The sequence below is a fragment of the Rhincodon typus genome, chromosome 5 (assembly GCF_021869965.1).
Source record: "Rhincodon typus isolate 14 chromosome 5, sRhiTyp1.1, whole genome shotgun sequence".
NCBI lineage: Eukaryota > Metazoa > Chordata > Chondrichthyes > Orectolobiformes > Rhincodontidae > Rhincodon > Rhincodon typus.
Window position 1 is genome coordinate 82,259,927 of NC_063336.1, and position 16,971 is coordinate 82,276,897.

Genomic DNA, 16,971 nt, shown 5'->3' on the forward strand with positions numbered 1-16,971 from the left:
TCACTGTAACGTAAAGATGCAATGTTATAAATTTTGATTCAAAAATAAAATTGAAGCTTATTATGAAAGAAACGTAGATAACATAGAATAATTCAAATCACCTAATTATAATATAAATTCAAAGACTTTAATACTCACAGTAAAAGATATTAAACCCATTAATCCCAAAACACTCCTTTATAAATTGCAAAGAAGCAAGAGAGCATTTGTACAGTATCTAAAACAACATTCCTGGTCCAGTATCCAAAACACTATTTTTATATTACTCACAACAGAGTCTGTGTACCTGAGTCACTTATGACTTCAATGGGAACTGCATATAACTTCTTCCTCAAGATCATCCTATCTCATAGAATCCCTACAGTGTGGAAACAGGCCATTCAGCCCAGAGTCTGCACCAACCCTCCAAAGAACATCTCCCCCCCAGACCCATTCCTTTACCCTATCCCTGTAACCCTGTATTTCCCATGGCTTAGCCTGCACATCCCTGAACACTACCAGCAATTTAGCGTGGTCAATCCACCTAACCTGTACATCTTTGGATTGTGGGAGGAAACCTTTTAGCGTATTACTGCTTCAGTGAGAACTTACATTATGATGATCCAGCAGATATCATTACTGGACAAGTAAGATCCCTTCCAGGCATCCAGCTTGATAGATCATATTTTTATTTGTTTTAATTTTAATCATGTGGTCTCTCACTGTAACGTAAAGATGCAATGTTATAAATTTTGATTCAAAAATAGAGGAAACCTTGCAGACTCAGGGAGAATGTGCAAACTCCACACAGGCAGTTACCCAAGAGTGGAATCAAACCCAGTTCCCTGGCCCTGTGAGGCAGCAGTGCTAACCATTGAACCACTGTGCTGCCCCTATGTCATATGCTTGCACTTCAATATACTGTACTCAACTGGTGAGACCCTTTCTGAAGTACTGTGTACAGTTCTAGTTGTCCCACTATAGGAAGGATATTATTAAATTGGAGAGTGTTCAGAAAATATTTATCAGGATATTGCTGGGAATGGAAGGTTTGAGTTATAAAGATAGGCTGGAACTTTTTGTCACAAGAGCATAGAAGTAAAGTTATTCCCTTGCAAATTCTTCAGTGTGGGAGTCTTCAGTCCTGGAAGGGTTTAATGTGTTTTGAAATTATGTACCAATAAACAATCCCTTTATCAGTTTCAACACGCCTAAGTTGGCTTTTCTAAGATGTTCCTCTCGAGCAGCTGCAAACTGCCACTTCCGCACGAGGCGGCTGCAAACCGCCCTCTCACGCGGGCCGGCGGGGGGATTTGTGCGTGAAACTAAAATGGCGCGATTGACTAAAATAAACCGTCGAGTGACACCGGTGTGTGCAAAATATCCTATATGGGAGTTATGATCATACCAACGGGGAGAGTTCACTGAGCCTAATGAGTAACCTTGCTGCACCGGCTCAGCAGTCAGCTGCCGTAAGCTGGTCGGTAGACGATATCGATGTTTCCTCGCAGTCCGAGGTGTACACGAGCGTCTTGTGGCATGGCGGGCAACTGGGGCTTGCTTACTACAGCGCCAATGACTGCATCGTTTACTTCATGCCGGATGCTCCAGACGCAGATGATCTTCGGCTGCTGAGGAAAGTGATCGAGGAGCTGCAGCCCCGATGCATCTTAACAAGCGCAAAGCAAGACCGTAACATTGCAGATTTCCTCAAGGCGGTGGGAACCAACAACAACGGACAGGATGGGAAGCCAGAAATAGCAATCTTCCCTAATGTGGATTTCGGGCTGAATATCAGCAAACAGCGGGTGCTGTCGGTGAACCTGCCTTTTATTCCCACGCACCTGACTGAAGCAGAAAGAATTGTGTATCTGGCGTCAGTTATACCATTTGAGTGCGCTACCATGTTGCGCGCACTTGGAGGACTATTGAAGTTTCTTGAAAGGAGGAGGATTGGGGTGGAGTTGGAAGATCCCAGTGTGAGCGTTCCCATCCTGGCTCTAAGGAAGTTTGCACTGAATGACACCGTGCATATTGACCAGGATGCCTACTGTGTGCTGCAGATTTTCAAGTCAGAAGTGCATCCATCCGTGTACAAATTGGCATCAGGACTGAAGGAGGGACTCAGCTTGTTCGGAGTTATGAACCGCTGCAGATCTCAGTGGGGGACAAAGCTGATGAGACTGTGGTTTATGCGCCCAACGAAGAATCTGGACGAGTTGAACAAACGGTTGGATGTCATCCAGTTTTTCATGCTGGCTAGAAACACGGAGATAGTACACACACTTCAAGATTGCTTAAAGCACATCAAAAATATCCCACTAATTTTGAAGAGGATGACATTATCCTACACCAAAGTGAATGACTGGCAAGGCCTTTATAAAACGGTGTACAATGCTGTATGCATTGGTGATACTTGCAGGTCCCTCCCCATGTCTGTGGAACTGTTTGCAAAGATTTCCCAGACTTTTACAGATGATCTTCATTACATAGCCAGCCTTATAAATAAAGTGGTTGATTTTGAAGGTAGTAATACAGAGAACAGATTCACTGTTAAGCCAAATGTGGACCCAGCCATAGATGAAAAAAAGCGTAAACTGATGGGTCTGTCAGATTTTTTAACTGAAGTAGCAAGAAATGAACTAACACTATTGGACAACAGGATTCCTTCATGCTGTGTTATCTACATCCCACTGATTGGATTTCTTCTAACAATTCCACGTCTTCCAGGCATGGTAGACAAGAACGATTTTGAGATAGAAGGACTGGATTTCATGTTCCTTTCTGAAGATAGACTTCATTATAGAAGTGCTAGAACTAAAGAACTTGATACGATGTTAGGAGACTTGCACTGTGAAATCAGGGACCTTGAAACAGCCGTTATGTATCAGTTACAGACAAAGATTTTAGATAAGTCTGCAGTTCTTTATGATGTGATGGAGTATGCAGCCCAGTTGGACTGCTTAATTGCCATGGCTGTTGTAGCCAGAGAGAACACCTACACACGACCTAAATTAACCAGCAAGAATATAGTCAGTATCAAAGATGGAAGACACCCTCTAATGGAACTGTGCACAAGAACATTTGTTACAAATCCCATCAGTAGTAGTGAAGAACATGGTAAAATTCATGTTCTCACTGGTCCAAACTCCAGTGGCAAAAGTGTGTATCTCAAGGAGGTTGGGCTAATAGTATTCATGGCATTGATTGGTAGTTATGTCCCTGCCACAGATGCAGATATTGGTCTAATTGATGGAATTTACACAAGGATTCAAAGCCGTGAATCTGTGTCTGTGGGACTCTCAACCTTCATCATAGACTTAAACCAAGTGGCAGCTGCAGTTAACAATGCTGCAGAGAGATCTTTAGTGCTAATCGATGAATTTGGGAAGGGAACCAATAGTGTAGATGGCTTATCTCTTCTTGCTGCTGTTTTGCGACACTGGGTGAAGCAAGATGTGAAATGTCCCCACATCTTTTTATCTACCAACTTTCATAGTTTGGTCCAGCTTAATCTTCTTCCTTCTTGTCCCCTGATACGATACCTAACGCTAGAGACCATCCAGGATGGAGAGGATCTGGTGTTTTTCTATCAGCTGAAAGAGGGTGTGTCCACAAACAGCCATACTGCCAATATAGCAATACTGGCTGGGATGCCCTCACAGGTGGTGCAACGAGGGATACAGGTTTCTGAGCTATACCGCAGAGGAGAACCTATTCGTCGTGTTGATTGTCCTTCAAAAGCAAATCAACTTGAGTGGTGTAAGGCATTGGTGGATAAGTTTCTTGAAATCGACCTCAATGATCTCACTGTGAATTTGCAGGAATTTTTGAGCAAGGAAGTGCTGTCATTTGCAACACCTGAGCTTTAATATGAATTCTGGTGAACTACACTTCTCAGGTTAAAACTTCAAGTAAAAAAGCGAATTGGATATTTTACTGATGACTCTATGAATTTTATCCTTTTTCCTAAATGTTTGTGATGTGTAAATGATGACCTTTTGATGAATTGGTAGTTGCCCAAGGTTTGAGGTAAGCCTCTCAAAAATGCCCTAATAACATGAGTAAATCTTTATTGTTGCAATCTTAGTTAGTTGATCCCAGAATTGCAATTGTAGTGATAGTATAGCTGTCTTCAGCATCCCTGGGTAGGAAATCAGAAATTCAGATCAATTTCAGTTAAAAATGATGGCTGTGTCTTAATTATTGTTTTGGTTTGCTTTTAAGTAATAAGTTGAGGATTATGTTTGTACAGTCCACTATTAAATACAATAGTAAGTGGTATCCAGTTCAGCTGAATTTCGTGTCTTTAATAGGGAGTCTAACGCTTTTGAAGCCAACTGAAAAGGTAAAGGTAGATACTGATTAATTGCTTTATTTTAAAGATAGTAAGTAACTATGAATATGACTTTAAAAACACACTTTAACTTCAAAATCATTCTAATGAGGTGGAAGCATGACAAATGTATAGTCCTGCATTAGTGAACTTACTTTACTATTCTGGTTACACTTCAGCTTTTGAGAATTTTTATTCCCTTGCTAGACTGTGCTCCCATCCAAAATCAAACTGGACCGTTAAGTTTTACATTTCTGTTTACCTTTATTTTTCTTTCTTTTCCTAGGAAATAGAGCTGACTCTGCCTTCTTTCCTGCTCGGGAATTTGCCAGTATTGTCTGCTACCTGAACTTGCTGTCTCCTCCCCAAGAGTGTGTCCTCAGCAGATAAACTCCCAGTTAGGTCACCAAGGTTACTTACTACCTTGAACATGTGGTATATTTTAGTTTAAATGTAATTAATTACTTAATATTCCTGAACACTGAGATATATTAAGGATATTTATTCATTAATATATCAATTATGTTTTGCTGTAGGTACTCCCAAGTGCATTTTAAAATTGATTAAAATTTGGTAGCTATGATGTTGTGGATATCTCAAGATGTGGCTGCAAGGGAATCAGAGCTGGAAACTAAATATCCAGTGGTACGTGTCCTATCGAAAGGACAGGCAGGTGGGCAGAGCGCTGGGGTTGCCTTGTTAGTAAGAAATTAAATCAAATCAATAATAAGGAGTGATTTAGAGTCAAATTGTGTAGAATCTGTGTGAGTAGAGTTAAGGAACCACAAGGGAACAAAGGACCCTGACAGGAGTTATGTACAGCCCTCCTAGCAGCAGTGAGAATGTGGGACTGAAAATAAATCAGAAGATAGAAAAGGCATTTAAAGTTTTTGTGAAGATTTGTAACTCGGGTCGTGGATGAGGTTATAGACTTGCTCGCCAAGCTGGTGTGTTTGATTGCAGACTTTGATTGCAGATTTCGCCACCCTGCTAGGTAACATTGTCAGCGCACTTCCGGTAAAGCATTGATGTTCTGTCCCGCTTGTCATTTATATGCCTCGGTTTGCTGGGTTGGTTGGTATTACTTCCGGTTCTGTTTTTCAGTGGTTTGTACATCGCTTCCAGTTCAGTGTGTTTGTTGACGGAGTTCCGGTTGGAATGCCAGGCCTTCAGGAATTCCCTGGCACGTGTCTGTTTGGCTTGTGCTATTATGGATGTGTTGTCTCACTCACATTCATGGCCTTCTTTGTCCGTGTATATCCTGGACAAAGAAGGACACAAATGTGACGGGGACAACACACCCATAATAGCACAAGCCAAACAGAGACATGCCAGGGAATTCCTGGAGGCCTGGCATTCCAACCGGAACTCCGTCAGCAAACACATTGAACTGGACCCGATGTACAAACCACATGAAACAGAACCAGAAGTAATACCAACCACCCCAGCAAACGGAGGCATATAAATAACAAGCAGGACAGAACACCACTTCACCAGAGGCGCACTGATGATGTTACCTAGCAGAGTGACGAAACGTCTGCAATCAAACACACCAGCTCAGTGAGCAAGTCTGCAACCTAGAAAAGACGTGTAAGAAAGGCAGTAGAGGGTATTGCAATAATCATGGGGGACTTTAATATGCAAGCTGACTGGGAAAATCAGGTTGGTAATGGATCCTAAGAAAATGAATTCATGAAACGTCTGTGACATTTTTTTTTCGGAGCAGCTGGTGGTAGATCCCACCAGGGAACAGGCAATTTTGGATTTGTTGATGTGTAATAATTAGGGAATTTAAGGTGAAGTAACCCTAGGGAGCAATGAACATAATATCTGTAAAATTCACTCTCTAGTTTGAGAGGGAGCACCTGGAATCTGATGTAATGGTATTATAAATGAGTAAAGGTAACCAGAAAGTGAGGGAGGAGCTGGCCAGATTAATTAGAAAGGGAGCTGGGCAGGAAGATGGTACAGCAGCAATGATAGGAGTTTCTGGGGGTAATTTGGGAGGCACAGCAGAAATTCATCCCAAGGAAGAAGAAACATATTATGGAGAGGATGAAGCAACCATGGCTGACAAGGTCAGTCAGAGACAGCATAAAAGCAGAAGATAAAGCATACAATGTGATGAAGATTAGTGGAAGCCAGAGGATTGGAACGCCTTTAAAAATGAGCAGAAGTCAACTAAGAAAGCAATCGAGGAGGAGGAGATGACGATAAGCTAGCTAGTAATGTAAAAGAAGATCACAAGTTGAGACGTGCAAGAGTGGATATTGGACAGCTAGAAAATGAGACTCTAGATGTAGTAATGGTGAACAAAGAAATGGCGGAGGAACTGAATAGGTATTTTGCAACAGTCCTCCTGGTACCAGAACTTTAAGAGAGTCAGGGCAGAGGTGAGTATAGTGGTAATCACTAAGGAGGGGTTAGGGAAGCTGAAAGGTCTGAAGGTGGATAAATCACCCAGACTGGATGCTCTGCACCCCAGGGTTCTGAAGGAGATAGCTGAGGAGATTGTGGAGGCATTCATGGTGAAAGATTAAATAAAAGGAGTCACGGAGAGTTTCAGAGGACTTGAAAAAAGCTAGTGTAACACCCCTAATTAAGAAGGGACAGAGGCAGAAGACAGGAAATTATAGGCCATTTAGCCTGATCTCAGTCATTGGTAAGATTTTAGAGTCTTTTGGCAAGATGAGATTTCTGAGTACTTGGAAGTACACAGTAAAATAAGACTGAGTTAGCACAGCTTTGTTAAGGGGTGGTCATGCCTGAAAAATCTGTTTGAATTCTTTGAGGAGCTAGCGAGAAGTTAGACAAAGGAGAGCCAGTGGACATGATCTGTTTAGATTTCCGGAAGGCCTTTGACAAGGTACAACACAGAAGGCTGCTAAATAAGATAAGAGCCTATTGTGTTGGGGCAAGGTAGTGACATGGATAAAGGATTGGCAGACTGGCAGAAGGCAGAGAGTTGTGATAAAGGGGTCTTTTCTCAGCATGGCAACCAGTTAACATTGGAGTTCCACAGGGCCTGTGTTGGGACCACATCTATTCACATATAAATAAAATTAAGTAAGTGAACTAAACTTACCGGAGAGTTTTTATAGTAGGTTTATTATTTATTCTAAGGGTAACGAATAGTTTACAGAGTTACAGGATAGCAGGTCAGTAGGGACAAAAGGAGTGGACATCATGTGTCACAAAAAACACAAGCTACATAAGCTTGAGCTCTAGGCTTTGGAACTTAAGCAGTGCTGGAGTCACTGCTTTGTGTCTGTGAGGCAGAGCACCATGTGGATAGCATGTTATAGAAAGGTGGTCACATTGCAGATTAGAAGTGTACAGGCAGACAGCAAGTGAGTAACTACCAAGCAGCTTGTAATAAAGCCAGGCAGGTAATGCAGGAGTCCTTTGACTCTATCATGCTTGTCAATTGACACACCATTTTGGAAACAAGTGAAGGCACTGTTCCTGAGGGGAATACAACCAGAGTAAAGTTCATTGCACCAAAGGTGTTTCAGCTGTACAGTGTGGAGAGAAAGAAGAATAGAAGGGCAATAGTGATAAGTGACTCCATAGTTAGGGGATCAGATTTTTGTTACATGAGATGTGATTCTAGGATGGTGTGTTGTCTTGAAGGTGCCTTGGTCAAGGATGTCATGGAGTACTTGTGGGATATTCTTCTAGAGGATGGTGTAACAGCCAGAAGTTGTGGTCTACATTAGTACCAGTGACATATATAAGAAGAAAGATAAGGTCCTGAAAGCAGAGTTTAGGGAATTAGGAAGAAAATGAAAAAGCAGGACCTAAAGATCAGTAATATCAGGATTATTCAATGCCTTGTTCTAGTGAGCTTAAGAACATAAGGATTGATCGATTGAAGATGTGGTTGGAGAACTGGTGTAAGGGGGAGAGCATCAGCTTTCTGAGACATTGGGACCAGTTCTGGGGCTGGTAGGACCTGTACACGGTGGACTGTTGGACTCCTTAACAGGACTGGGACTGATTTGCAACTGCTGTTGGTTTAAACCACCTTGTCAGGGGAATGGGAACTTGAGCAGCAACCCAAATTGGAAGGAAGTTAAACTGATAACAGAAAGTAGAAAAGGTGCGAGGGAGACTAAAAGACAGGAGAAACAAAAGCTGAGTATGCCTCGAATATAGGATGATACAGGGTATCTACCTTAATACAGACAGCGGTTTTACAACAAGATAGATGATCTAAAATCATAAGGCACAGAAAGAGGTAAATAGTTATTATGTAATTACCATTGCAGAAACTTGACTGCGTGGTAACCAGGATTTTGAACTGTAAATGCAAAAGTATTCAATGTGTAGGAACAGCAGACAGGAAAGAAAAGGAGGTGCAGATGCACTGATAAAATGGGATAGAATCAGTGCAATAATAAGGAAGGATCTCAAATGAGAAGAACAACATTTTTGTTTGAGCGGAGCTGAGAAACAGTAATGAACAGCAGAACTGGTTGGAGTTATTCACAGGCCACCGAATAGTAGAGGTATTGTACAAGTCAGGAGATGAGAGAAGGTTGTAGCATGTGCAACACTATAATCATGATTGACTTCAATCTGCATATAGACTGGGTAAACCAATACGAGTGTTTAAACTGTGAATAGCAAGTTTTTAGAGTGTCTTCAGGATAGTTTTCTCGAACAGCATGTTGAAGAGTTGACTAGGGGAAAGGCAATTTTGGACCTAATTATATAATGAACAAGGGTTAAAAATGCTGTAAAAGAATCTTTAGGAATGAGTAGCCACATATTATAGCATTCTACATTACGTTTGAAAGTGAGTAGTTCAGCCTGAAGCAAGGGTGTTCAATTAGTATAAGGGAAATTATGAAAGCATGAGGCAAAAGTTGGCTGAGCTGGATTTGGAGAATACATTAAAAGGCATGATTGAACATAGGCAATGGACTTTAAAGAACTATTGCATGGTTCACAGCAACTATACATTCCTTTAAGGTGCAAAGATGCAAAAAGAAAGTAAGTTTACCATGCTGACAAAGGAAGTTAAAGATCTGATAGTCTACATCCCAGAGTTTAAGAAAAAATGCCCACAGAGATGGTTGATGTATATTTCAGAAAGGAGCAAGTGAAAAAGACAGATCAAAAGATAAAAGAAAGGGTTAATAAAGTGGCCAGAAGTAGTTATACATCTGAGGATTGGGAAGTTTTTAGAATACAACAAAGGACGACCAAGAAACTGTTAGGGAAAGGAAGAATCTAATATGAATGCAATATTTAAGAACATAAGAACCAGGAGCAGGAATAGCCGTGTGGCCCTTCGAGCCTGCTCTGTCATTCAGTAAGATCATGGCTGATCTTTTCATGGCCTCAGTTCTACTTTTTCCACCCTCTCACCATAACCCTTAATTCCTTTACTATTCAAAAAATAATCTATCTTAGCTTTAAAAACATGCAATGAGGAAGCCTCAACTACTTCGCTGGGCAGGGAATTCCACAGATTCACAACCTGTTGGGTGAAGAAGTTCCTCCACAATTCAGTCCTAAATCTGGTCCCCTAAATTTTGAGGCTATGCCATCTTGTTGTAGTTTCACCCACCAGTGGAAACAATCTTCCTGCTTCTATCTTATCTATTCCCTTCATTATTTTACATGCTTCTAAAAGAGCTCCCTTCATCCTTCTAAATTCCAATGAATATAATTGCAGTCTATTCAGCATCTCCTCATAAGCCAACCCTCTTAACTCTGGAATCACCCTAGTAAATCTCCTCTGCATCCCCTCCAGTGCCAGTACATCCTTTCTCAAGTAAGGAGACCAAAACTGTGTACAGTACTCCAGGTGTGGTCTTACCAGCACCCTATACAACTGCAAGATAACCTCCCTGCTTTTAACAAAACAAAACAGAAATTGCTGGAAAAGCTCAGCAGGTTTAGCAGCATCTGTAAAGGAAAAAACAGAGTTAATGTTTCAGGTCCGGTGACCCTTAGAATATCCCTGCTTTTAAACCCAATCCCTCTAGCAATGAAGGACAAAATTCCATTTGCCTTCTTAATTACCTGTTGTACCTGCAAACCAACCTTCTGCAATTCATGCACAAGGACACCTGGGTCCCTCTGCACAGCAGCATGCTGCAATTTTTTACCATTCAAATAATAGTCCCTTTTACTGTTACTTCTACCAACATGGATGATTTCACATTTATCAACATTGAATTCCATCTGCCAGAACTTCGTCCACTCACTTGAAGTATCTGTGTCCCTCTGCAAACTTTCAGAGTCCTCTGCACACTTTGCTATACCACCCATCTTAGTGTCATCTGCAAACTTTGACACACTACATGTGGTCCCTGACTCCAAATAATCTATGTTAATTATAAACAATTGCGGTCTCAGCACTGATCCCTGAAGCACATCACTATTCACTACAGAGACAACAAGGTGCAGGGCTGGATGAACACAGCAGGCCAAGCAGCATCATAGGAGCAGAGAGGCTGACGTTTCGGGCCTAGACCCTTCATCAGAAAAGGGGGAGGGGAAGGGGGTTCCGAAATAAATGGGGAGAGAGTGGGAGGCGGATAGAAGAGGGATAGAGGAGAGGATAGGTGGAGAGGAAACAAACAGGTCGAAGAGGCGGGGATGGAGCCAGTAAAGGTGAGTGTAGGTAGGGAGTTAGGAAGGGGATAGGTCAGTCCAGGGAGGACGGACAGGTCAAGGGGGCGGGATGAGGTTGGTCGGTAGGAGATGGAGGTGCGGCTTGAGGTGGGAGGAGGGGATAGGTGGGAGGAAGAACAGGTTAGGGAGGCAGGGACGAGCTGGACTGGTTTTGGGTGCGGTAGGGGGAGGGGAGATTTTGAAACTTGTGAAATCCACATTGATACCATTGGGCTGCAGGGTTCCCAAGCGGAATTTGAGTTGCTGTTCCTGCAACCTTCGGGTGGCATCGTTATGGCACTGCAGGCGGCCCAGGATGGACATGTCGTCTGAGGAATGGGAGGGGGAGTTGAAATGGTTCGCGACTGGGAGGTGCAGTTGTTTATTGCGAACCGAGCGTAGGTGTTCTGCAAAGCGGTCCCCGAGCCTCCGCTTGGTTTCCCCGATGTAGAGGAAGCCACACCGGGTACAGCGGATGCAGTATACCACATTGGCAGATGTGCAGGTGAACATCTGCTTGATGTGGAAAGTCTTCTTGGGGCCTGGGATGGGGGTGAGGGAGGAGGTATGGGGGCAGGTGTAGCACTTCCTGTGGTTGCAGGGAAAAGTGCCGGGTGTGGTGGAGCTGGAGGGGAGTGTCACTATTCACTGTTTGCCAACCGGAAAAGCACTCATTTTTCCCCATTCTTTCCTATTAGTTAACCAATCCTCGATCCATGCCAATATATTGCCTGTAACGCCGTGCACCTTTATGTTATGCAGCAGCCTTTTGTGCGGCATCTTGTCAAATGCCTTTTAGAAATCCAGATACACCTGATCTACTGGGTACCCTTTGTCCACTGCACTCCTAATGTCTTCATAGAATTCCAGCAAATTAATCAAGCATGACCTGCCTTTCATGAACCCATGTGCGTCCGCCCAATGGGACAATTTCTATCTTGCTATTTCTTCCTTGATGATAGATTCAAGCATTTTCCCCACTACAGAAGTTAAACTAACCAGCCTATAATTCCCCATCTTTTGTCTACCTCCTTTTTTGAACAGTGGTGTCACATTGGCTGTCCAGGAAAATATATAAAAATTACTGTAAAAACTTGTACAGGTGCGTAAGAAGAAACATTTAGTTAAGACAAGTGTATTTCCATTTAAAGCAGAGTTAGGAGAATTTATAATGGGGAATAGAGAAATGGCAGAGAAGTTAAATGATTATTTTGTGTCTGTTTCCACTGAGGAATATTCAAGAAACCTCCCATGATAAGAGATCCAAGTAACCAGAGAGAATAAATAGTTGAAGGAAATTGGTGTAAGTAATAAGGTTGAATGAAGACATTAATGGGGCTGCAAAGTTGGTAAGTCACTGGGATCTGATAATTTACATCCTGGAGTTTTAAAGAAAAGGTGCTGTAAGGATAGTTGATGCATTGGTAATCATCTCCAAAGTTTCATAGATTTTCTAATGATTTTTGTAGATTGGAAGCTTGCGAAGTCACCTCACTATTTTAGAATGAAAAGAGAAAAAAAACTACCAACTTGTCAGCCTTACATCAGCAGTAGGGAAAATGCTAACGTCTATTATGAAAGATGTGATTAATGGGTATTTGGATAAAAATGAACTGATTGGGCATAGTCAGCATGGATTCGTGAATGAAAAATTGTGTTTGACAAATTTCTTGGAGTCTTTTGGGAATGTTTCTAGCAAAACTAATAAAGGGGAGTTGATGGATGGAGTAAATTTGAATTTTTAGAAGGCTTTTAATAAGGTTCCCACAGGAGATTCGTTAACAAAATTAGCACACATGTATAAGAAGTAATGTTTTGACATGGATAAAGGATTGGCTAACAGACAGAAATTGGAGATTAGGAATAAATGGTCATTTTTGTATTGGCAAATTGACTATTTAAGTGCAACAAAAGCTGCTGTTCACAATTTTTATCAATAATTTGGATATGGGGATCGAATGTAATATTAACAAATTTGTACATTATGCAGTGCTAAGCAGGAATGAGTGTTTAAAAGAAGATGTAAACTATTTTCAGGAGGATTTGGAGAGACTTAATGAATAGGCAAGAACACGGTATGTGGAATAAAATGTGCAAAAATGTAAAGTTATTCCACTTCTCTGGGAAGAACAGATGTGCAGAGTATTTCTTAATTGTTGTAAAGTGTAGATGTCCTAAAGGGACTTGCTTTCCTTTCAGTAAATCTCTGAAGGAAATAAATGTGGAGCAAGCTATTAGGAAGGCTAGTGGAATGGTAACCTTTACTGCAAGATGATTTGAGTGCAGGACGAGTAAAGTATCCCTTCAGTTGTATAGGAGCTTGGTTAGACCACACACACTGTGTTCTTTTGGTCTCTTTATCTCAGGAAAGATATTTTGCCATTGAAGAAGTGCAACAAAGGTTCATCAGACTTGTTCACAGGATGGTGGGACTGTTCTTGAAGAGGGGCTGGACAATCTGATTCTATATTCTGTACAGATTCGGAGAATGAGGGTTTATCTGTTTGAAATCTTCAGAATACTTAAAGGGATAGACAGGGAAGGTGTAGGTAAGATATTTCCTCTGTTTGGGGAATCTAGAAACAGGGGCCACAATTTAAAAAAAAGATGTGGCGTTTAAGATCAACATGAGGAGTAATTCTTTACTCCGAGTGTGGCAATCTTTGCATTTGTCTACCGCAGAGGCTGGGATGGTATCTCAGTGACTTTAGCATGAAATTAGAGGAAGGATTGCTCTACTTCTGTGAAACTCTGCAAGCCACTTTAAACTACATTATCTGTGCCTATGATGGCAGCAGTTTGAGCCTGAATGAGAGCTGTCTGTGCTTTCCTTGAAGCAAGTTGGGCGTCCTTGTCTTTGGTCTGTGCTTATGGTGCGATGCAATGGAAACTGACACATTACCCATCTGATGCTGAATCGTAGCTGGGTCCACATGGTTCTTGTGAAGTTAGCTGCCACTTACATGATGGAGAGGTTGGTTGACAGTGTTGTGTGTCAAGTTTTTGCACAACTTTGCCTCTCCTGTATTACTTTGTACTGTCAGCCCATTGGCTGCAATATGGCTGGTTGAAGGCTGCTGACTGTCTGTGGAAGTATATTCCCTTGCAGAATGATCTTAAGAACCTCAGGCCTTAGAAGGCTTCTCTGTGATTACACTATCTTCGATGGTAATAGTTTTGGCTGGCTGTTTGATAGACAATAGCAAGGACATTGACAAAGTGGCATGGATGGGAAGACAAATGCTGTTTATCCTGAGAGAGGACATCAGATTTATCTCCTGGTGTGATACATTGGCAATTCAACAAATGTATCGGGGATAGATTGCTTGGATGCCATAACAACTGGCTGTGACATTCTGTAAATCTAATTGCACACTAATCCATTGTCATCATATTAGCAGATTGAGCTTGCATGATGGCACATGAGCAATCTAAGGTTTCATTGCAGCTGTCAGGTGACTATTGCTTGTGCTGCAGTGAAATCGTTACTTTGATCATTAGATGCTGAAAGATGTTTGGGTCTCCAAGTCTGCGGATGGATGTGGACACCACTTTCACACTGGAATGTTTGAGTGCCAAGTTGGTGTTGGACTCTTCCATGTTCTGACATTGGCTACAGGCTTTTTGACAGGGTTCAAAGAGCACTGTGCATTTAGAGTCATTGAGCTGTACAGCATTGAAACAGACCTTCGGTCCAACTCGTCCATGCCGACCAGATATGCTAAATGAATCTAGTCCCATTTGCCAGCATTTGGCCCATATCCCTTTAAAGCCTTCCCATTCATATACCCATCCAGATGCCTTTTAAATGTTGTAATTGTACCAGCCTCCACCACTTCCTCTGGCATCTCATTCCATACATACATCACCCTTTGCATGGAAAAGTTGCCCCTTAGGTCCCCTTTAAATCTTTCCCCTCTCACCTTATGTCTACCCTGTAGTTTTGGACTCCCCCATTGTCTATTCACTCTATCCATGCCCCTCATGATTTTATAAAACTCTATAAGGTTACCCCTCAGCCTCTGACACTCCAGGCAAAATAGCCCCAGTCTATTCAGTCTCTCCCTATAGCTCAAACCCTCCAACCCAGGCAATTTCCTTGTAAATCTTTTCTGAACCCTTTCAAGTTTCACAACATCGTTCCTATAGCACGGAGACCAGAACTGAATGCAGTATTCCAAAAGTGGCCTAAAACCAATGGCTTGTACAGCTGCGACATGAGCTCCCAATTCCTATATTCAGTGCACTGACCAATAAAGGCAAACATACCAAACGCCTTCTTTACTGCCCTGTCTATCTGAGACTCCACATTCAAGGAACAATGACCCTGCACTCCAAAATCTCTTTGTTTGGCAACACTCCCCAGGACCTTACCATTAAGTTTATAAGTCCTGCCCTGATTTGCCTTTCCAAAATGCAGCATCTCACATTTATCTAAATTAAAGTTCATCTGCCACTCCTCGGCCCATTGTCCCATCTAATCAAGATGCCATTGTACTCTGAGATAATCTTCGTTGTCCACTGCACCCCCAATTTTGGTGTCATCTGCATTTTGCATAAACAGTAATCTGCAGGTTGACTCATTGAAGTACTCAGCTGAGTTCTTGGCAGCTCAGCTCATAGAATAGTAGCATAGTAGAATGATCATCTGGCCCATCATTTGTGTGCCAGCTCTCTGAAAGAGTAACTTACCCAATGCCTTTTTGACTGTACTGTGCAAATGTATTTCTCTTCATTTAATTATCCACTTCCTTTCAAAGACATTAATTGAATCTGCCTGTACCACACTTTCAGGCGATGCATACCATATCTTAATCACTGTTATAGGTTTTTCCTCATGTAGCTTCTTTTGCCAATCATCTCCAATTGGTGTCTTCTTGTTCTTGATCCTTCCTCCAATGAAAATAGTGTCTCCCCTGTAAACTCTGTCCAAACTCCTCATGCTTTTGAAAACCTTTATTAAATCTTTTAATCTTCTCCAGGTATCGTCCTGGCTTTTCCATAATATTTACGGGACTGATGTTCCTCATCCCAGGAACTGTTCTCATGAATCTTTCCTACATCCTTTCTAATTCCTTTGCATTCTTGCAAAAATATTGTGCCTAAAACTAGAGACAAGATCTAGTTGAGATCAGAGCAGTATTTATTAAAGGTTTGTCATAACTTCATCATTTTCATACTCAAAGCCCTTATTGTAAAAGCCCTCCTATGTCTTATTAGATACTTTCTCAAACGGCTCCATTACTTTCAAATGAATCATGAAATATGCTGTGCTTGAGAACTCATTGAAATGAATAGGCAGCACAGAGTTAACTTGTTGCTTGTGTTGTTGTTAATGGATGTCAGTTAATGGCACTTTGTGATTCCTACTTTGGTTTTCAGAAGTGATCAAATTTTACCTGATCATGTTTTATGTTGATTTTTTACAAAGCTACAATCCAGTTCCTCTAGAGGTCACTGTTACATTATAGGCTCAGAAACAAAAAAAAACAAACTGTTAAACTACTTTTCCTTCAGAATTACTCAACAGATTAATTGTTTACGCCTTTTTAATTTTGCATTCACTTTTCTAAAGCTACTTTGGTATATAGCAGGTATTACTGTTAATGATCTTATAGGAGAGTTTGTATTATGGAAGAGTTTTTGTTTGGATGTCTAATACAGTGACATATCAATAAGCTATTTTTAAAATTATTTAAGTAACGGAAAAACATAGAGGGTATGGAAAAATATAACAGTTAATTCCAAAATTATCTTGGAGAGAAACAGATAACAAAAGTTTTGAAATATTTAGTTTTTACCTGTGTAGCTGTTGTTACCATGTGGATTGTCAATCTGATATTCTTAAAAATAATCAGCTTGTTGGATTCACAAGTCATGGAACAGCTTTTAAATAAAACAAATTCAGAGTCTTTCTCTTTGAGATATGCCTCCCTTATGGCTGTATGCAATTCTGCTGGAACATGGCAGTTTGCCAGGCCCAGAAGAAATATTGTGAGAGTGAGTCAAACTTTTTTGCAGTTCAG

At 41.4% G+C, this 16,971-nt stretch overlaps 1 protein-coding gene across 1 annotated transcript; it reads left to right on the forward strand.

Moving 5' to 3' along the window:
• The first annotated feature begins 1,412 nt into the window (after positions 1 to 1,412).
• Positions 1,413 to 3,851, forward strand: msh5 (mutS homolog 5). Its single transcript, XM_020521844.2, has one exon. It carries the CDS (start codon positions 1,413 to 1,415, stop codon positions 3,849 to 3,851), a length of 2,439 nt encoding a protein of 812 aa, XP_020377433.1.
• The last annotated feature ends 13,120 nt before the right edge of the window (positions 3,852 to 16,971 follow it).

What these genes read in the sequence shown, in the direction of transcription:
- msh5 (XM_020521844.2), top strand. Translation starts at nt 1,413, where the DNA reads ATGAGTAACCTTGCTGCACCGGCTCAGCAGTCAGCTGCCGTAAGCTGG.